This window comes from Lucilia sericata, unplaced genomic scaffold, assembly GCF_015586225.1.
Source record: "Lucilia sericata isolate MDLA Ls3-8-SP2 unplaced genomic scaffold, ASM1558622v1 Contig000449F_arrow, whole genome shotgun sequence".
Taxonomy (NCBI): Eukaryota; Metazoa; Arthropoda; class Insecta; order Diptera; family Calliphoridae; genus Lucilia; species Lucilia sericata.
Genome location: NW_023994464.1, coordinates 216,419 through 240,259, shown reverse-complemented (window position 1 = coordinate 240,259; position 23,841 = coordinate 216,419). Strand labels below are relative to the sequence as shown.

At 29.8% G+C, this 23,841-nt stretch overlaps 1 protein-coding gene across 3 annotated transcripts in view; it reads right to left on the bottom strand.

The window, feature by feature from the left end:
- LOC119604992 overlaps window positions 1-23,841 on the bottom strand; it is a 188,026-nt gene that overhangs the window by 56,980 nt on the left and 107,205 nt on the right. Inside the window, exons 5-7 of one of the 3 annotated variants that reach the window (XM_037957932.1) lie at window positions 22,851-22,978; window positions 18,183-19,248; window positions 9,668-9,771 (exon numbers count right to left, since the gene is read on the bottom strand). In XM_037957932.1, coding sequence (XP_037813860.1) covers window positions 9,668-9,771; window positions 18,183-19,248; window positions 22,851-22,978 — 1,298 coding nt within the window. The remainder of the gene's footprint in view (window positions 1-9,667; window positions 9,772-18,182; window positions 19,249-22,850; window positions 22,979-23,841) is intronic. The other 2 variants (XM_037957931.1, XM_037957929.1) reach the window with 2 other exon arrangements.

Here is a 23,841-nt window from a genome sequence, read left to right as displayed (position 1 = left end):
AACTGAACAATGCAATTAGTTTCTATATTGTCATAATTTAATATGTTTTTTATTCGCCAATGTGCTTAATTTTTATACCCTCCACCACCATCAGTGGTGATAGAGGGTATATATAACTTTGTCATTCCGTGTGTAACACCAAGAAATATTCATCTGAGACCCAACAAAGTATATATATTCTGGGTCCACGTTAAAACGAAGCAATATAATTTAACCAAATTCACCCAAAATATTCATTATTATCCGGTACAGTTTGGTATTGAAAATGAGCAAAATCGGTTCACATCGGGAAAAGTTATGAATCAAAATTTAAAACAACCTCGAAAAAAATAAGCATTTTTTACACATTCTAATGTAATTTTCTCGAAAACTATGCAAGATAATTCCATGAAAATCATCATACATTCGTTTCTACAGAAGATCTTGATTCTTGCAGAAAATTGCTAGAATCGGTCCACAATTTCATATACCTCCCATACAAAAGTACATATTCCCGGAAAATGGCTTTTTTGTTAATAACTTCCGTCAGAATGTCGATATCTTCACAAAATTTTACAAATTAAAATCTTATGTCAATAGAATTCTTTCAGAGAAAAATTTTCTGGATCGGTCCATAATTGGACATAGCTCCCATACAAGGTCCCCTCCCGAAAATCACTTAAACGAGCATAACTCATTACTAAATAAAGATATCCATATAAAATTTGGTATAAGTATTGCCCATATGCATAGAAATATTACTGTGAAAATTTTTTCCGATCGGTTCAAAATTGATCATAGCTCCCATACAAGGTCCCCTCCCGAAAATCACTTAAAAGCGCATAACTCATTACTAAATTAAGATATCCATATGAAATTTGGCATAAGTATTGCCCATATGCATAGAAATATTACTGTGAAAGTTTTTTCTGATCGGTCCGTAATTGGTCATAGCGCATAACTCATTACTTAATTAAGATATAAAGTTTGGAACAAGTATTGCTTATATGCACAGAAATATTACTGAGACATTTTTTTTCCGATCGGTCCATAACTAGTCATAGCTCCTATACAAGGTCCCCTCCCGAAAATCACTTAAACGCACGTAACTCATTACTAAATATAAAGTTTGGCAGAAGTATTGCTCATATACAGAGAAATATTACTGTGAAATTGTTTTCCTATCGGTCCATAATTGATCATAGCTGCTATACAAGGTGCCTTTCAGAAAACACTGAAAAGCACATAACTCATTACCAAATAGTGATACCCATAAAATATTTGGCATTAATACTATTTTTGTACACATAAATGTTATTTCAACATTTTTTCACGACTAGTCCAACCTTGGTCATAGCTCCCATACAAGGTTCCCTCCCGAAAATCACTTAAACGAACATAATTCATTACCAAATATTGATAGCCATACATTTAGCAAAATTATTGCTCTTATATACAAAAATTATACTATAAAATTGTTTTACGATCCATATTTGGTCATAGCTCTCATACTAGGTCCCCTCCAGAAAATCACTTAAATGCACAATATTCATTACCAAATAATGATATAGATACAGAATTTTGAAATTTTGTCTTTATATACATAATTCGTCATAGCTCCCATACAAGGTCCTTTTACGAAAATCTCTTAAACGCACATTACTCATTACCAAATAAAGCTATTGATACAAAATTTGCCACAAATATTAGTTTTGTATACAAAAATTCTATTTCAAGATTTTTCACGATCGGCTCATAACATGGGTGCGGTCGGTCCCATACAAGGTTCCCTTCCGAAAATCACTTAAACACACGTTACTTATTACTAAATTACGATATAGATATAAAATTTTACTGAAATATAGCTTTTATGTACAGAAATTTAGCTTAAATAATTTTTTACGATCGGACTATAATTGGTCATATCTAGGTCCTGCCCCTGAAAGCACTTTAACCGTATTTAACTAGTTGCATTATCAATTTGTGTAGATTATATATATGTATTTTGAAAATCCTTTAATTTTTCACACACATGCATACATGCAAATTACTAAATATCGCTAAGCGCTATAAAAATATAAAGAAAATTGTGTTTGTAATGTTCAATAAATCTTGGAATTGTAATAGATTTAAGCTGTTTAAATCTTGGGATTTTTCTATTTAAGACATGAGAAAACTTATTTCTACAAATATTTGATCAATTAGAAAGGTAGTAATATAAAAGTAGCTGGTGGAGGGTATTTAAGATTCGGCTCAGCCGAATTTAGCACTCTAACTTGTTTATATTTACTTTACTTAAATTATTCCAAAAAAATATATATATTTTTTTTATAAAAGTTTTTAATTCTATGAATTATGTTTGCATTGTTTGAGTTACTTTTAGTGATCTTATCATGAATTTATAATCTATATAGAATTAACTCTAAGTAAAATTAAGAAATTAAACAAAATTGGCAAGGAAATTTTCGAGCTACACATTGATGGTTTAAATTTTCTAATTTAAATTTCTTAGTGTATTATGTATTAAACCCGCAACAAAACAAGACTACTTCTTAAATTATACTCCTCAACTTTGTAATACATAGAATTTTGTTATGTTCTATTTCACTTTGCGTAAATAAACATTTCTAAACCTAATTTATTTAATTAACAAGCAATTAAACATCCACTTTAACTAACCATTCCAATTTAACACCATCATCATTGTATGGATCATTAATTGTACAAGTGCTGACACATTTTACTGGTCTTCTAAGCACAAATTCGAAACCATATGATTATAAATATACATATATATTTAATTCTTAAATCTATTTATGAATATGTTGCAAGAGATATACTCATATCCGTCCTTTTCTTCAGCAAAGATATGGCATCTATCAGTTCCGAGGACATTAACTACATTTAAGCTTCTTATAAATTCTATTTACGAGTATACGTATTTATGTTGGCAAATGCATTTAGCATAAAATTTTAAATAACACACATACATATGTATTATATTTAAGTAATCATAAATATGGGGCATATATGCAAGGGCTTTAAATGCAAATGGAAAATCAGCAACTTGTATCGGTTTAATTTAAAACAAGATGCTGCAAAAAATCTAAGAACAAAGTCAACACTATTTGGTACTTTATCATGCAGGCTAGAAATTTAAATACTTATTTAGCATAAAATATTAAACATGACAATATTGTAAATTATTAAAAAGAAATCATTAGAAAGAAATGATTTGTATATATTTAATGTATTCGATTTAACGGATCAGAAAGTCAATTTATTATTGTTTATAAACATTGATCAAATCATGATAGAACATATCAATCTTAAAAAAATAATTTAGTTAGCAATACAAGCCAAAGTAAATACTTTTTGATGAATTTTTCATCCGCTATTTATACCCTACACCACTTTAGTGGGGAGGGTATATTGGGTTTGTGCTGATGTTTGTAATGAACAATAATATTGGTCCTATTCCCACCTTAAAGTATACCAATCGGCTTAGAATCATTTTCTGAGTCGATTTAGCTATGTCCGACCGTTTGTCCGTCCGTCCATGTAAACCTTGTAATCAAGGTCGCAATTTTGAAGATAATTCAATAAAATTTGGTAGGTGATCCTTCTATTGTCTCAGAGACGAAACCTATTGAAAATGATTAAGATCGGTCCATTATTTCACCTAGCCCCCAAACAACTGAACCCCTGAATAGGGCTTTTAAACCTTGTAATCAAAATAGAGGTCGCAATTTTGATGATAAGTTAATGAAATTTAGCACATGATCTTCTACAGTATTGGAGACGAAACCTATTGAAAATGGTTAATATTGGTACATTATTTCACCTAACCCCCATACAACTGAACCCGACGAATAGGGCTTTTAAGTTGATAATTATGTTTTATACTCGTATCTCGACAAAAACCTGCAAAACCAAGTTCTATACTAGCCTTGATGACTCTCATGAATTTTATAACTATAGGGTCTCATTTGACCATAGCACCTATATAAAGCCCCCTTCAAAATTTGACTTAAATGTCCACAATTTTATTCAACAATAAATGGCTTAAGTATATCTGAGACAAGGTACAATTCAACTTAAATGCTTTATTATGAAAACTAAATCACATTTTATTTTTGTAACAGGTGTAGGTTATTATATGGTCGGCCTCGCCCGACTACAATTTCTTACTTGTTTTCTTTTCCGCAAAAATAAAAATTTAGTTCATTCTAAAATATCGTTTCTAAAATTTTGTGTGCTGTAGTCAATATATGGTGAGTTGAAACAAAGGATAAAAAAGTCCTTTTTGAAGCTTTTGTGTTTTTCCATATTTCTGACAAAGAAACTATCAAGGGACTTCTAAATCATATCAAACATTTACACTCACATCCGAAATTCTAATTTACTAGTGTCTATGGTGGGAATCAAACTAACGACTTCCGGTCTGTCAAACTAACAGAGGCCGCTAATTTACAGAAGGCATACATAATTACTAATTTTATGTAACTTTAATTTGGATATTTTGAAATATCCAATGAACTTAATTTTTCCTTATATTTTTTGAGAAAGATTACAATTCCATTTAACCTAAATGCTAAAATTTATCTTTGGCATTATACGTATGTATGTACCAACTGTCGTTTTTTTACTCTCCATTAGTATTTAGTATTGTAAATATATAAATATCTCCACATTGTTGATGGGTCCCCATAGTCAAAAACATACATGTTTACATATGCTCACAAACATAGTTACACTTATGTATTTACGAATATGTATAGACCTATTTAATGTTATATATTATAACTCTGCATATAAATTCTAGAGCATAATATTATATGTAATACTCATAATATATAGAACACACTTTACAAAGTTCAATCATCCATAGACCAACTGTTGTACACTTAAAACGCTCTTTCATATGGTTAAAAACAAATGTTGCACCATCGGCAATGCATGCAAACCTATACATATGTACATATATTTGAGGGTCAACCAAAAATTTCACAAAAACTAACATTATTTTCTAGAGCTTATAAACACTAGCTTTAAAATTCTAAATGTATTTTTACGCCTACCCTCGTATTACGCATATGTAGATCAATTTAAAGTAAGCATAACTTTTAAAGCTACTACATACATATCGCTTATTTACTAAAAGACTGGTATAATCCAAAATTTGTGTTTTTTGAACCGAGATCTACAAAACATGGGTCACATTAAAGTCTTTTATATAGATATATTAAAATTTTAAATATGTCTATTATTCTGTATAAGTCTATAATCTGGTATGAGTTATTTAAAAATATTAAAATTTCATTAAACATTAAACGCTATTTTTCTCGAAATGCTTTTTTTGGATTATGCCAGTATTGTAAAAACTGAGCGATATATACTCTCTGTGTGTTGCTATATCTTCTAGTATGTTTAGAATTGTCTGCATTAAACCATAAATTGTTTGCATTTTTTTTGCCTACAATTGCTGTTATCATGATTACAATCAATATTAAGTACATGCGTAACACAAACAACAATCAACGATAACATATTTTTTTTAATATTTTTAGGGGATTTTTTTCTTTACGCATCAAAATTCCCAGACTAGTTGAACAATGACATGACTTTATTATATTGCAAAGGAATTAAAAAAAATAAAACTACAACAAATTATAAAGAAAATTATCCAAAATTTAGTTTGCTTTTTACATACATATGTATGTGTGTACATTAGAGTGGCCCCAAAATGGATATTGCTCATGTTCCCGTTGAAAATAAAAATTTTGTTCATTCTAAGATAACACTTGTAGTTTCATTTAAATCTCATATAATCTTACCGACTTTTCTGTTTATCAATAATTCATCTAGTTTGTATATAATTTTTTAGGCCCTATTTTCTAACCGATCTGGTGTTATCTTTTTAATCAAAATTTACATAATATGTACTTATATTAAGATACGAGTAATTTTATAAAATTTTCACTTCAAGATTTCATTGGATTATAGCTAAATATATCAGTCAAAAAGTTTAAGTAATTATATCTTGCAATGAGACATTAATTCGGTGGGAACATCCATAACAACTGGGCCACCCTAATGTATACGTATGACAAATGTATAGAAATTATGAATAGCTAACAACATTATTATCATCAAAAATACATAGATATGTATGTATGTTTATTTTATTGCACAATAGGATCAAATGCAAAAAAAATAAGGAAACTAGTATTTGAACTTCATCATTTAAAGAAAACTAATAAAGGATAAACAAAAATCGAATAAATGTCATATGTATGCTGTGGTTAACACAAAGGGTAATATATCTTCCATAGAATCCTTTTCTGCGTTTTTAGAACTCCACTTCGTATTACATATTAATTTTCAAAATCCCAAAGTGTTCAGCATAACTGGTGCTGTGCTGACAAAGTTGATGTTGACTACGATTTCATTCAACATAATGTTAAACATACATACATATAAATACATATCGTCACCTAAAACGCAAACGGCCCTATCTAACATTTTTAAAAATTTACAGGAGAAGCAAAAAACTATTTAAATTGAAAAGTTTGTTTCTATTAGCGCAATTTATTTTTATAAAATAAACAAATTGTTTAATGGTGAAACATATTATTTGTTATGATAGTTGACATTGGCGTACATAAACATGGATAAATCGGATTTTTTATCTTTAATATTTAAATGTTTTTGTAGATAGGGCCTTTTGTTTTTTGTCAATAAGATCGCTAATTTTGGTCGGAGGAGTCTAATTTATTTTGTGGACATTTGTTTTGATGCAATACATTAGAATCTGCAATAACATCGATTTTAGATTTTTGGTTAGTTAGGGCCGTTTGCTTTTCAGGTGACGATATGTATATATGTATGTATCCATATCTGGGTCTGTGTGTGTTTCTAAAGTTATAGAATGCATGTCAATACACAAATTTATTTCTTTCAAATGCAGATACGAATATCAAAACCGAACATAACATCAATAACCACAACAGCTACAAATAATAATAATAATAATAATAATTCTGCACTAGTAGTAGTATAGTAGTAGCAGTAATAATATTGATGATTATGAGTATAATTTTTTTTATATATACATGTAATTTGATTACACTGGTTTTCTTTTTTATTAGTATTATTATATTATAGACAAGATATTTGCTAAAAACTTAACATATTTATATATTTCTTAATTAGCCGCAAGAAAATTTGTATTTCTTTAATTTCGAAATTACTTTTCAACATCTTTGTTAAATTAGATTCAATTAGATTCTCTCTTAATTGAAACTACCCTATTAGATTTACACATACATATGAATTTTTATTGTAACACCGTACCAATTGATATGTTTTAAATCATAAAATAACACAAGTGATTTATAAATTTCTGATAAGTTCGAAACAAAACAAAGAATCAATAATTATTGATAATTTTTATATGTTAATATTTTAAACTGCTAAAATTTTGTAAAAATTTAAATTTTTCGATAATTTTTAAAATTTAGTGGTTAAAATTTAATTTTAATGCGAAGAAATTATTTAAAAGAATATCCGTTATATATGAAAATATTTCAATTTAGGTTGGAAGAAGGACCACCTACCTTAGGGCAAGGAATAACTTAAAAATCGAATATTAGCAATAATAATAAATAACTTAAAATTCAACATTCCTCAATATTTGAAAGTTTATTTTTTATACCCATCATTACGTTTGTAACACATCAAAATATCATCCAACGTTTTAGCATAGCCCCATACAAGTGGACCCCCGAAAAATAGCTTTAACAGCCATAACTGTTTATTGTTTTGTATAAACATGTACGAAAAATGTAAATTTTTGAGGAAATTTTCAGAGGTGGTCTCGGATTTTTACTCATATCTTCGTTATTTATGGGCCGATTGGGCTGATTTTAAATAGCGTTCTATTTGATCGTATTTCCGATAGAATTATTGAAAATTCGGATCTCAGATGTCTGGGGTCTTCTGAAAACTGATTTCAACATAGACACAGACAGACGGACATGGTTAAATCGACTCCGCTATCTATAATGATCCCGAATATATATAAATTATAGGGTCGGATAATTATATTATAGAAATTACAAACGGAATGACAAACATATATATATATATATATACCCTTCTCACGGCCCCCGTGAATGTTTCCTTGATGACAGATCCCATCTTGGTGTATTGCAATCCGGGGGTAGATAGGTGCTACCAATACCTCTAGTCGCCCGGGACTATAAATTGGTGTTTACAATTTACTGCCTGTCCTAGTCCTTGTATAAATTGGAAAGAGGTCTAACAAGGGAACCACATAATCTGGTACTACGGGTGGCCAGTTGCTCCTACGGGATCCACATAGTGGCTGTGATTTAAAACTAAATTCACGGGAAGATTAAGTGGCGGTAAAAGGACTGATGTAGGGTAAAGTCAATATTTCGGGATAAGTTCGGTGCTGTTGCCGAAACAACAGATACCCCACGGAGGAGTAACTGTGGGTCTAAGCGTTGGAAATGAGTTGGTGTTGATTGTATATGGTACGGGATGAATGTGAGGTATGCGGGCCTCATCCACCCGCTTACCTAGAATAAATATGTCGTATGTTTTTCTCTTATGAATGTGTCGGATAAATGAGAAGTGTGTTGGGTTGTATGAAGATGGATGAAAGGTATCATACACAAATGATAACATTGAATTTTCCTTCCTTGGCCAGATATGTTTAGAGTAAACTCTGTTCATATCAGAATTACCACAGTGTGTCACTGTGAGTAAGAACAAAGTCCTGGCTTATTTGATGTATTGGTACTTCGATCTACCGGTTACGTCTCTAGGTGCTGTTGCCGAATCAACAGAGGCCTTCCCATCTGCGTGGTTGTAAACGGAAAGGATGTTTTACATCTCGGAAGTTAAGCAACGGGGCAGCAATGGTCAGAGATTAAATAGCTCGAACACTTGAGCAAAGTGCTTTTACATGACCGGCTGTAGCCATGTACAGAAATTGCCACCTGATTTCTTCATTGAAGATTGAGCGGGCGGTGGTGAGTCGTCACAAAGCTCAGCCAGTGGTTGAAAAAGACCACCGTGAGAACACCCTTGTCACGAAGGTGAAGGGTATAAAAATTTTAGGAATATTGTTATTGTTTATTTGTTGAGAAGGAAAAATAGCAAACGTGTACCTATACCTGAAATTACGATCACTGAATTCATAAATAAAATGTATTGATCACTTAGAAATACTACATATAGCTTTAGGAATTAATAAGTAATTAAATATTAAAAAATACACAAATTTCGTAAGTAAGGAGTACTTAAACTTCTTCTTTTTCTGAAAATATCTCTCGACAGAAAAATTTTAGTGATAGAAGTCCATAGACTTCTCCATTAACTGTCCCATAGACTAGTCATATAGACTAGTCCATTGACTGGTCAATGTAGTAATCAATAGACTGATATTTAGTATATCGTTGTAAATTACTTAGAATAACTTATTCTATTTAATTTTATTTAATTATTTATTTACTTAATTCATTTTTAATTGCTATACAAAATATTCTAAATTTTTATTAATAATTGTGCATGTAAGAAAGTTACTTAATATTTAAATGCATGAAATGAATGTTTAAAATTTTATTAATAGCAATTTTAAATTATATTATCTACTTACCTCTTTCGTCCATTGTATCGCCCTCATAGGTACGGTGGGTATAAACATCGCTACCGGTGGTAAATTCATCTTTAAAAGGATATTTGTGCATTTTGGTGCTAGTACTATTGCAATTTTTGTGAATTTATACAGCAATCAATACACAGATACACATAAATGTATATAATTAGTGAGTTTTAAGTGCAGAAAGAAAAAAAAGAAGTGATTTATTTGTGATTCATTAATATAATGTGAGACATATATAAAAACTATATTAAAAGAAAGTTGAATGTGCTTAAGTGATATACATAAATATATACAAATAGTTTAGTAATCTTAGGAGAGATACTTATTTTGTGCAAAGTTTTATATACATACGTAAAATTAATTGTTTATATTTATAGGAAAAAAATCTTAGAATTCCAAAAATTGCTTCAGAATTTTAAAGCCAATGCTAAATTTATAAATGTTTTATTAATGTAATTCAAAAATTTCACTACCGGTTGCTTTAAAATTCCATTATTTGCATATGTTCTCAACTAATACTTATTATATGTATTTCCGGTTTGAATTTAAAATGTCTCATAGCTTTATTGGAAAATCATTAAATATTCATTTCCAAACTTGGGATTTTTTGTCTCACACTCTCGCCTTTTAAGCAAGCAACTACCGCACACACTCCTGCTCATATGATTAGGTTTACTAATTCATTTATATTTATTAATTTTAATCAATTTCGATTCTTGATAACAGTTTTGTAACCTTTTTTTATAGGTCAACATTAGGGCTATAACTTTCATACAATTTTTGAAAATTCCAAATCGACCCTGTCCATTCCATATAGAGTATAAAAAGTACGTCGAAACGTATACCGATCGACTCAGAATCACTTTCTGAGTCAATTAAGATATATCAGACCGTCTGTTTATATTTTATTTGGTCAACATAAGACCAAAACTTTTATACAATTTTTGAAAATTCCAAATCGACCCTGTCCATTTCAAATAGAGTATAAAAAGTACTTCGAAACGTATACCGATCGACTCAGAATCACTTTCTAAGTCGATTAAGACATATCCGTCCGTCTGTCCGGCTAGCTGGCGCAAGCTACAGACCACAATTTTCAAGATGTTTTGATAAAATTTGGGCCATACAAGCATTATTTCACCTAGTCCCATACAATCTGAGCTTCCGATTTTGGGTTTTTAACTCATTACCACGTCAAATATACTACTATCTCACCAAAAATTGGTATAGTTAAGTTTTATATAGGAATAAGTCGGCCATATCCGACTATACTTTCCTACTTATTTAATTATGAAATGAGTTCTTGTATAACCCGTTATATATGTATTTACTACAAACTATTGGAGACATTTCTTATCCACTGAACGCTTAAGAATACAAGATTGTTCAAAATATTTATATTCAAGTTTGACACACGAAAATTCTATTCCAAATCAATATGAACATTCACAAAAAATCCAATTAATTAGTTAGTTGACTTTATCACATTATGTGTCGATCTGATATTTTGAAAAAAAAAAAAAATTATTATTTTAGTCTACCTTTGTGTGTTCAAAGTTATTCATATAAATTCCTCATTTAGTGAATCGAATAAGTTTCATTATAAAATCAGATTAAATGAGTAATCCCAAAAGTCAAGTACAAAAACAAAAGGATACAAATCTCTATGTATATGTGGCAATTACGAGGTTCAACCCAACAATTTTATATACACTTGTATGAGAAGTTTTTTTTAACATCCTCGAAGTAATATATTATTTACTAATTCCGGACAGACATGCAGAATTGCAGGGATTTTTAAGTCATATATTTTCAAAGATGTGTATATAGTACATACATATTTACATTATAGATTTTCATATCAACAGAATCTTATTATAATTTAAAAATAAATAATTAATCTAATTTACCTAACGGAAGTGTTATTCTTCAGTGTTATATTTTGTTGTATATAATTTTTTTAATATACACATACACATATATATACATATTAATTTCTGTATGTATATATTTTAATATCAATGTAAAACAGGAATATGTTATTTACCCACATACCAAATAGATTTTAGATCTAAAGTATATTACACAAATACTTGAAAACATACCTACATGTTTACATTTGAAAATATAAGTATTTTAAAATAAATATGTATGTATACCTATATTTGTATATATGTATACCTATGAATTCATTTATACATCAATTTGTGGATATTGTGGTTTAATACGAAATACATGAAAAAAATGTGTATGTAGTATCCACAAAGGAATAAATTATTTTAAAATTGTTCAAATAGTTTTGGGATTTTAGTTTCGTTAATAAATTGTTTTTACTACGAAATATATGTAAATAAAATTTTGTGTCAACTAAATTTTTTATTCTGTATAAGTAATTTAAAGATTTACGTTAGCTAGTAAAAGTTCACAAAGATTTATTTAAACCTATTAAGAGACATCAGTTTTAAGAATACATATCATCACATATAACACAAACAATTCTAACTAACAAAAAAATCATAATTAAAATATCGGAAAAAATGGATTTCGGAGACCAAAATTTGAGATTTTGTTAAAAACAAAGGCTAAAAAATATATCGTTAGTAAATACTGCATAATCATCTAACTATTGAAGTAACTGCTAAATTACGTATACGTACCCAGCAAAAACTCGGTAATGGGTTGTACTTCCATAACCTCTTACTTTTCAATGACTACTACTTACCGTCTGCATTACATAGAAGTACTCTAGTAATGGCTTTCTTATAATCTGATATAGAAGTACTTTATTTTCGGCTTTGTCATTTTGTTTGCACATTTTATTTAATTGCGTTTTAAGAATTGTGTTTTCAAAAAATAAAACAAAATTAGTTTTGTTTGTGAAAACCATTATTTGACGCGCAATAAAATAGCTAAGCAGTGGTGCAGTGCGTAGAACATTTGACTAACAAACCGAAGCCCCTGGTTCGTATTCTAGCTGGCTCTTTTTATTATTAAAAAACAAAACAACTTACTCAACAACTGTTTTGTAAGGGAAATTGCAAGTACTTCTTTAAGTCCCTATTTGTAAGCGTGCGTAGAAGTACTTGCCTCCAATGACATCACCGTGTTAAAATAATGACTTAAAATGCTAATGAAGAAGTACTGAAAAGAGGTTTTATTAGCTATTTAACTCATTACTTTTCAATGTAAGTTTTTCCTGGGTATTATTCCTCAATTCCCAAAAAAGTTTTGAAAAATCACAGAAATGGAATTTTTTCTTCTTTAGCTATAATATCCATACCAGAGGCGGGGTTATGGAACCCCGATAACTTAAAAATAAGCAAGTCAGAGTGCTATATTTGGCTATGACGACTCTTAAATACCCTCCATCTGTAAGCTAATTTTTATGAAAACCCTTCTAAATATTTCAAGATACGTATTTAATAAATTGCGAAATTTTAAATTATACTTCCATGATGAGGGTGCTATCATTTAGAATTTTATACTGATATCTTCATTGAGTTATGAAATATGTGCGTTTACGTGGTTATTGGAAATGGGCCTTATATGGAAGCTATGCCGAATTATGGATTAATCCGAAAAATATTTTGCAAAGTGATATACATAAGTATACTCAAAACATATTCGTGTCAAATATTATACTAATATCTTTATTTCTTAATTAGTTATATGGGAGCTATGATCAATAATGTAGCTACGTTGGTAATATGATTTCTGTTCATATTATATACATATGTGAGAAATTTCGTGGTGATACCGATATTTTTGCCGAAGTTATTAACTATAAATTTATTTCCGAGAATATGTACCTTTGTATGGGTGCTTGAACATACAAATTTGATCCCTAGGCAAAGAAAATAACGTGTGGCAAAATTCATTTAATTATCATTAGTAGTTTCTGAGAAAACTACTTAAGAATTAGGAAAAAAAACAAATTTTTTTCGAGGTAGTCTGAAATTTTTACTCATAACTTTTTACGTTGTGGACCGATTTGGCTGATTTTCAAAACCAAACTACTTAGGACAATAGTGACTATTTTCAGTAAATTTGGCTGATTTTTTTTGCTTAGTTTTAACGTGAGTGTTTGTGGCAGGCAGACGGAGCAGCTTAATCGACTCATAATTTCATAAGGATTCATAATATCCCAGCAAAATCTTTGCTTACAATGATTACCATTAAGTACTTTATTAATGACTTACTTTGTATGTAAAGTCTAAAAAAAATCAAAATAAAGAAACAAACAAACATAAAACAGTTACTTTTTCTTTTTATACCCACCATCAAAAAAGATGGGGGGTATATTGTTTTTGTCATTCTGTTTGTAACACATTGAAATATTCGTCTAAGACCCATAAAAGTATATATATTCTGGGTCCTTATTAGATTCTAAGACGATCTAGCCATGTCCGTCCGTCTGTCCGTCTGTCTGTCTGTTGAAAACACGATAGAGTCCAAACGGAAGTAGCTAGCGAGCTGAAATTTTGCACAGATACTTCTAGTTGATGCAGTTTGTTTGGTATTGAAAATGGGCAATATCGGTCCACGATTTCGCCTAGCTCCCATATAAGGCCCCCTTCAGAAAATGACTTTATCGCTCATAACTTGCTAAGGGAAGCATCAATAGCGGTGAAATTCGGCACAAATATGTTTTATGGGAACACAAATCTCTTCGTAGCATTTTATAAGGATCGGTCCATAATTGACCCTACCCCCCATATAAAGTCCCCTTCAGAAAATGACTTTATCGCCCATAACTGGATAAGAGAAGCGTTAATAGCGGTGAAATTCGGCACAAACATGTTTTATGGCAACATAAATCTCTTTGCAAAATTTTATAAGGATTGGCCCATAATTGACCCTACCCCCCATATAAAGTCCCCTTCAGAAAATGACTTTATGGCCCATAACTGGCTAAAAGAAGCATCAATAGCGGTGAAATTTGGTAAAAACATGTTTTATGGGAACACAAATCTCTTCGTAGAATTTTATAAGGAACGGTCCATAATTGACCCTACCCCCCATATAAAGTCCCCTTCAGAAAATGACTTTATCGCCCATAACTGGCTAAGAGAAGCATCAATAGCGGTGAAATTCGGTACAAACATATTTTATGGGAACATAAATCTCTTCGTAGAATTTTATAAGGATCGGTCCATAATTGACCCTACCCCCCATATAAAGTCCCCTTCAGAAAATGACTTTATCGCCCATAACTGGATAAGAGAAGCGTTAATAGCGGTGAAATTCGGCACAAACATGTTTTATGGGAACATAAATCTCTTTGCAAAATTTTATAAGGATTGGCCCATAATTGACCCTACCCCCCATATAAAGTCCCCTTCAGAAAATGACTTTATGGCCCATAACTGGCTAAAAGTAGCATCAATAGCGGTGAAATTTGGTAAAAACATGTTTTATGGGAACATAAATCTCTTTGTAAAATTTTATAAGGATAGGCCCATAATTGACCCTACCCCCCATATAAAGTCCCCTTTAGAAAATGACTTTATCGCCCATAACTGGCTAAGAAAAGCATCAATTGCGGTGAAATTTGGCACAAACATGTTTAATGAGAACTTAAATCTCTTTGTAAAATTTTACAAGAATCGGTCCATAATTGACCTTACCCCCCATATAAAGTCCCCTTTAGAAAATGACTTTATCGCCCATAACTGGCTAAGAGAAGCATCAATTGCGGTGAAATTTGGCACAAACATGTTCTATAAGAACCTAAATCTATTTGTAAAATTTTATAAGATAGGACCATAATTGACCCTACCCACCATATAAAGCCCCCTTCAGAAAATGACTTTATGGCCCATAACTGGCTAAGAGAACCATCAATAGCGGTGAAGTTCGGCACAAACAAGTTTTATGGGAACCTAAATCTCTTTGTAAAATTTTATAAGGATAGGCCCATAATTGACCCTACAGCCCATAAAAAGTCCCCGTCAGAAAATGACTTTATCGAACATAACGGGCTAAGGACAGCATCAATAGAGGTGAAATTTGGCACAAACATGTTTTATAAGAATTTAAATCTCTTCGTAAAATTTTATAAGGATCGGTTCATAATTGACCCTACCCCCCATATAAGGTCCCCTTCAGAAAATTACTTTAAGGCTTATTACTGACTCAAAAATGTGAGTACAGAAGTAAAATTCTACATAAACAAGTTTTGTCCAAGCCAAAAGTTCTTTATCAAATTTTATTAGGATCGGTCGTTAATTAACCCTATCCCACTTGTAAAGTCCCCTTCAGAAAATGACTTTAAAGCTCATTACTAGCTTAAAACTGCGAGTACATCGATGAATTTCGGCATAAACAATTTTCGTATTAGCTAAAATCTCCTACTAAATTTTATGAGGATCAGTCTGTAATTGACCCTACCCTCCTATAAGGTCCCCTTCAGATAATGACTTTAACGCTCATTACTGACTAAAAAATGCGATTAGAGCAGTGAAAATCTACGTAAACAAGTTTTGTACTAGCCAAAAACTAAAAATCGTTTTAAATTTTAGAAGTATCGATCCATAATTGACTTATACGGTTCACTCCAGAGAATCACTTTAACGCTCATGTATGGCTCAAAAGTTCTTCCAAATTACGGTAGTTTTATAGGACTGGAAGTTTTCAACTGAATTTGATGACGATAACTAATCAAACACCCATTTTCAGTTCTCTTCAGATAAATATTTTAAACCTCATGACTGAATTAAAGATACAAGTACAGCTACATTAGATACAAATAATTATTGTATAAACCGACAAGGATAGGTCCATCATTGACTCTACCCTCCATATAACCACTCTTACAAAAAAACAGTTTATGGTTATAAATATTGGATCAAACAAAATTAATATTTTTAATTCGGAAGAGCACGGTCCATGCTTAAGCCCTTATTAAATTCCATCTACCAAATATTTCCCTGATGTTCATATTAATATCGACATATGATTCAACATAGATCGATAATATCAAAGTTTATTTATAAGGATGATTTGATGGTGGGTATATAAGATTCGGCATGGCCGAATATAACACTCTTACTTGTTTTTCCTTTTTTTGTGCACACGATATCAAATATCTATTTTTAGACAAACAGAAAATAAAATAGTATTTGTGTGTGAAAACTATTATTTGACGCACAATAAAATAGCTAAGCAGTGGTGTAGTGAGTGGAGCATCCAACTGGCAGACGGAAGGTATTGAGTTCAACCCCAGTCTGTGTCGACTTTTTATTTTAATTTTTTCATAAATATTCTATAAATAACTCTACTAAAAAAACAACTTATTTCCAACCAAATAATATTGACTTACTTTTGGAAAATCTCAAACAAAAATAAGTACTTTTTTAGTAGAATTGTAAGCACTTTACTCGATGAATTCTGGTGATTTTTCTAGTGAATTTGTAAGCAAATATTTTGCTGGGATATATATACTTTATTAGGTCTCAGATGAATATTTCTTGGTGTAACACACGGAATGACAAACTTATATACATATATACCCTCTACCACCACTGATGGTGAAGCAGGGTATAAATAAATAACTTTGGACTCAGTTTGATTGATTTTTAAACAATTATTTCACCGTTTGATATGTAAATTTGTTGTTTAGCGAATAAAAGAAAAATAAAGAAAATCGGAATATATTCGCTGACATAAAAAACTGAAGGAGGCTAGGTGAAAATGTTGAATTGTTGATTTTTAAATGCGAATACCTCTTATGCTATAAAAATTAATTGACAGCAGACTAGTGGCAACATGATGGACCCATGAGATTCAAATTTAAAACTTTAGCGTGTAAAATTTCATTTGAATCGGGCAAAACGTTCTACACCAGTATGGGACGGACATTTGATAATCAACTCAGAAAGTGATTCTGAGTTGATCTTTGTACTTGTTTGATATATGACAAATATTTTTTGTGCATTATAGACGTCAGCACAAATGCATAATACCCTTCTCTCCACTATGGTGGTGTAGTGTACAAATATATCATTCTTTTTGATGTTAATTTCGCTATCGAAACGTGGTTTCGATAAAATAGTTTATTCGATGACGCCTGCTGTAAACTTTAAAATTAATTATGACACTTTTGCTGATTGTGAAATCAATTTTATGAAAAATTATACAAAAACTAAAAAAAATTACTGTCCTGTGGATCCTTTTAACACAGTCGTGGCAAATGTTTATTAATTTTACTTAAAAAATTATTCAGAATTTATTAACTATACTGTAAACATTTAGGAATTTCTAAGATTTTTTAAACCTTTTCATATTAAAGTAAATACTCATACTTAATAGAATTAAATTTGTGATGTGATGTGCAAAATAATCTTGTGCATGTGGCAAGTTATATCATTGTGCTATTGTTAGTATTTGTGCATTGAGGTATGTGTGTGTATTGTTAGTGCATTTCTTATCACCTTAATACTATTCTAATGGCATAAACTTTCACCTATGGCAATATACATAAATGTAAATATATTAGCATTACACATACATTATATTTTTTGTTTGATGTTTATTAATATCACTTGCATACAGATTAGACGATGGTGTTGTGGTTGCAACATTTGCTGGACTATTAAATTTGTGCTGCTGCTGATGTTGTTTATAAAGAATATCTTCACTATGGGTATAATAGGTTTGTCGATGCATATCATGAATGTCATTAGCACCCAGACCGGTTGTCTGTATGGTGCCAATGCCAACACTAATGCCACCAATATTTTTATGCGAACGTGAGCCAGTATCGACAACGACAACAACATCGTCAACATTTTGTTCTAAATCATCCAGGTGTATGGTTGAAGGTGGTGACATTTGTTGCACTTGCTTCTGCTGATGTTTAATCACACTTATGGACGTTGTTGTGGGTTTATTCTCTCCAATTTCTATAACAACATCATCGTCGTAAGTATGAGGACTATGGGAGGCTAAAACTAAGGGATTATTAAGACCCCATGAGGGTGGATGTAAATAATGAGGATAATTTGAATAGATTTCGGCACGTATTAGATCATCGTAATCATTTTCTTCATAATCATCATCCTCATCGCCATAATCATCATCATCATCGTCATCATCATTGTTGCCACCATCAGCAGCTGCAACACCAATAACCACATTTTCATTGTCACTATTGTAGTGGGTATTTGGAAAGTTTCCTTTAGCAGCATCACCTATTTCCATATAGTCTTTACGATTTTCATTATAATGAAAATCCCCATTGAAATCTTCAATATTGTTGTTATTGTTATTAAGATTTTCACTTTCACCACCAACAGCACTACCACCACCACCACTACTAGTATAACTATATTGCCTGTGATGCTGCTGCTGTTGTATATAATTATGTTGCTGGCTTATATTATAATGTTGCTGCTGCTGATGTTGTTGATGGTGGTGTAACTGTTGTCGCTGTTTTAATGATGTTGTTTTCGCTGTGGCTGTTTGTTGGTTTTGTTTTTTTCTCTGTTGCCTTTGTTGCTTTTTCTTTAGCTTTTCCTGTTTAAATTGTTGTTTCAACTTTGGCGTTAAACCATTGGGAAAGAATATTAATCTGTCTGTAATTAAACATTTTTTGTTGTGTTTTTTTTTTTTTTTGGTTTGACGAGACATAAAGCAAAACGAAAATAAAAGTTGTGGAGGAAGAGAAAGAAAGAAAAAAAGAAGACAAAAAGTGCATAAGGTGCTTTTTTAAGTACAGAGAGTGCATTAAAATTAAGTGAGTTTTTTTTATATTTTTACTTTCTTTGGTAAATTAATAGAGTGCTTTTTAATTTGTGAAATAGTTAGTGTAGAGGTTGTAGAGTGCATAATTTATTGTATGTGTAGATGTGCATACCAATTAGGTGCTTTCTCATAAGAGTTACAGTGATTTTTTTGATGTTTTTTTTTTTAACAAACAATATTGTAAAAGTGACAAAAAGATAATAAATTAAAAATTAAATTAAATAAATTTAGTTAATTAATTAAGTTGCTTGAAAATAAAACCAAGATATGTAATTTCAATTGAAAATGAGCCAGAAGTTGTAGTAGTCTAAGGCCGATCGTATGATGCTCTATACTAGTAATTTGCAAATAGTGACTCCATTTTTTAAATTTGTGGAAATTTTTAAACTTACTTTAAGATTAAGATCCGAAAATCAGTCATACGTTTAAAAATCTCTTAGAAATTTTTATTTCGACGTAAATTTTATACTGATCCGTGCATAATTAGCCATATGACAAAATTACGAAATTTACCTCAGTGAAAGGTATTGATAAATTGAGTAGTGATAAAACTACTTGTTTTTTATTCTTTAAATGTACTGCTTCCACCACTCTGTTTTGCGGATCGGTTATGGACTCTTCTTGTGATTTTTTGGGCAAAAAGTTTCTTATTGGTCCTTTTATATTTTATCACTTACTCAGGGATCTACATGCTTAATTTCATGTTTCTATGTCCAATATTATAGAAAATTCAAAAAATACCTTTTGAAGAACGAAAAAGTACCAAAAAGTCACCTTTTGTATGTTCTCTTCTACTTCGGATGCATGCTTAATTTCATGTTTCTATGTTCAATACTATAGAAAATTCAAAAAGTATCTTTTGAAGAACGAAAAAGTACCAACACATCCCATTTTATATTTTATCACTTACTTAATTTCATAAATAAAAGGATGCTTAATTTCATGCTCTTCTAGGCTCAATATTATAGAAAATTCAAAAAGTACATTTTAAAGAACGAAAAAGTACCAAAACATCCCCTTTTATATTTTATCATTTACTTCGGGCCCTAAATGCTGAAATTATTTAGTCTATAGGTTCGATATTATAGAAAATTCAAAAATTACATTTTGAAGCACGAAAAAGAACCAAAAAGTCACATTTTATTTGTTCTCACATACTCCGGGCTCTGCATACTTAATTTCATGATTCTAGGTTCAATATTATAGAAAATTCAAAAAATACCTTTTGTACAACGAAAAAGTACCAAAAACTCCCCCTTTATTTGTTCTCACTTAATCGGGGCTCCACATACTTAATTTCATGTTTATAGGCAATAACAATACACTGCTTCATTCGTAATTGTTGTTCTTTCTGTGCAGTGTTTTTATAAACAAGTAATTCCAATAACAAAATTTACGGTATGATTGTGTGTGTTGTTGTTGTTTATTTATAATCTCTGCCGCAGCATGCTAGAAAATTCTCAATTTTTGATGACGTTTTTAGAGGTTGTCTCGGATTTTTGCTCATATCGCCGTTATTTATGAACCGATTTTGCTGATTTTGAATAGAAAACTTCTCGAAAGCATGTCTGACAGAATTGTTGAAGATTTGGATCCCGAAAATCTGGGATCTTCAGAAAATTGATTTCAACAAACATACAGACGGACAGACATTTGAAAACAAACTTAACTAAAAAGGGGGCTTGCGTAGACGGGCATCGCTAAACCGACTTCAATACCTATACCTAGTTACAAATTGTATTTGTTCCTTATGAGATCAACTTATGAACAGAAAAATAAACTTATATAAAAATTATAAAAATAGTAGACTTAAGTAAGGACCTCTTTTAAATCTCGAATTGATAGATCCAGTTTAAAAATGTTATTTCGGATATGAAAAAAGTCCATTTGATAAATATCACAGAAAAAATGGAATTGTTATTGTATTTTTGTTTTGGCAAATGATTTTGTCTTAAATTTTTACTTTCAGAACTGCATTTAAAACTAGACCTATTAAATGATTCTGGAAGCAGTGTTTCACTCAAAGATTTTTGTTCGAATTTGTCATTCACGGAACTTGTTGTGGGAAAGCTTTCGACACACACATTCTTTAGAAATTATTTATTATTTATTTATTCAGCTATGTCTGTTCCAGTTCTGTTCTGACTGATATTTGGTGCGAAATATACCTTATTAATGAACAATTTTAGGGTTTTATACAAAAAAAAGAAAAGGAAAATTTTTTAGAGCATCTAGCGATGAAATTAACACAAATTGATTACTTTGCAAAATAAAATTTATAAATTTTCTTTATTAAGAACGTACTATTTGAAGAATTTGTCTGATAAAAACGATTAATACAAGTGCTAAATTTCTTAATTTAAAGGTGCTGGTGAATAAAAAACATTAAAAATAAATAATTGAAAAAAATACAAATTTTAAAATAATATACAAAAAAGTGTAACAAAGCAAATAAACTAACCTTAACAGTAAGTACTATGTAGAGAAAATAATTCGTACTCTTTAACAAGTATAACAGTGCTGGTATTGCTGTACAATTTTCAAATGGTGCAGTTAAAAGCCACAATTATTTCTTTTACTTATATACAGCCTCAATATTTGGTTAAAATTTTCAATATTATTTCAATACTTTTTATATACATTTAAAATACAACTGAAGCAAATGCTTAGATAATTTAGAATTTTTTTCTTTCAAAAAATTCTTAATATTTAGAAATTTCGTGGTGATTAGTTTAAAGTGAGTAGAGAGCGAGAGAATTGTTTTTTTATTTTGTTTGGAAAAAAAATATGGTGAAAGATAGGAACGCACACACACTACTATTTGGTATTTAAGGATTTAATGATTATATTTATAACATCTTGGTAACAGTCTTTAGCTTTATGTTATTTTTTTTTTTTAATTTTAATTAAACTAATAAATACAAGGATTTTTTAAAGATTTAGTTTACTTTTGGTTTCAAATCAAATATACACAATTTTAAATTTATACTTTTTTTTGGTTTAAATGCAGAAGCGTGCGTAAGTTTGTAGGTTGTTATTTTACTTTTATTTTTTTTTTTTGGTTAAAGGCGAGTGATAGAAAATAAAATTTAAGTTAAATTAAACTTAAAATAAAATTAAAAAATACAAAAATATTCAAAAATTAAAAGTAAATAACTAAAACATAAGAAAACTTAAAATATTATATTAATATAATTAAAAAATTATAATAACAATAATAAATAATTACTAGTTTTTCGTTTTTTTGTATATAAAATTATGTTTCTAGTGTTTTTATGTTTTATTAATTAATGTTTTTCGTTTTTTTAATTCCTTTCAGTGTATTTTTGTAAATTTCTGTTGTTGTTTTTTTTTCTGGGTTAATTTTTTTTTTAATTTTCTATTGTTTATTTGATTTCTTAATAGTTGAACGAGTGTCTTGAGAACAACTTACCGACACACGGATTGTGATTAACTATATTAAATATACGATCACAGCGTTTTTTCATATGATTATTTGGACATATACAACCAAACATGGGTGATAATCTCAGATTTGTCCAAGAATCATGACATGCATCTCTGAAAATAGAAGAAAATTAACATACATATATTAATATCATCCATACATAATAAATAATTTGTTTACTTAAAAAATAAATACATTTCGTATTTTTTTTTTTTTTTACACAAATTTTTTATTCCCAATTTTGTTGATAACTTAACATTTTTGCTAGAAAATGTTATTTTTAAACAACTGTGCACTTGTCTAAAATAGCAAAGTAAACTCTAATGAATATTTGATTTCTTTGCCCTTTAGTACAATTTAAATTAGGGTGACTATCCTTTAATAATGTAATTTTATCTGAATTTTAAAATAAATATTGGAAAAGATTTTATGTTTAATTACGTAAATAGATTCTTATCACCATATAAAAATACTGAAAAATATTTGAATTAAAACAAGTCCGATTGTACACTAGAGTGTCCTGAGGAACGACCTTTATAAAAATCTTATGTAAAAATGACCTCAATAAAATCTAAAGCGTAACGAATTTAGAAATTTTGCAGAACTTAAAATTTTGTATTTACAAGAAGTAGGTGTATACCGAATTTATTCGAAAACGGAAAGAAACATGTTCAAAATCATACTATTTTTTATTCGAAATTTTTATATTACCCATTATATACAGGTGGTCAAAACTACTTCTACGAATTGCAAATTATGCTCTTTAGTAAAATTTTTTTAAATGATCAATATATCCATGAAAATCCATTCACAAAAAATACTCATTTTCAAATTTAATTTAATTTTCTCAACATTTTTAAAATTCTACTTCATTGCTCTTTTGTATTTGTCCCTTCCTTTTACAATTATCATTTTAGAATTATATTTTAAATTGTTTTAGTTGGAAAAAATTTAATAATTTCAATAGATTTAAATA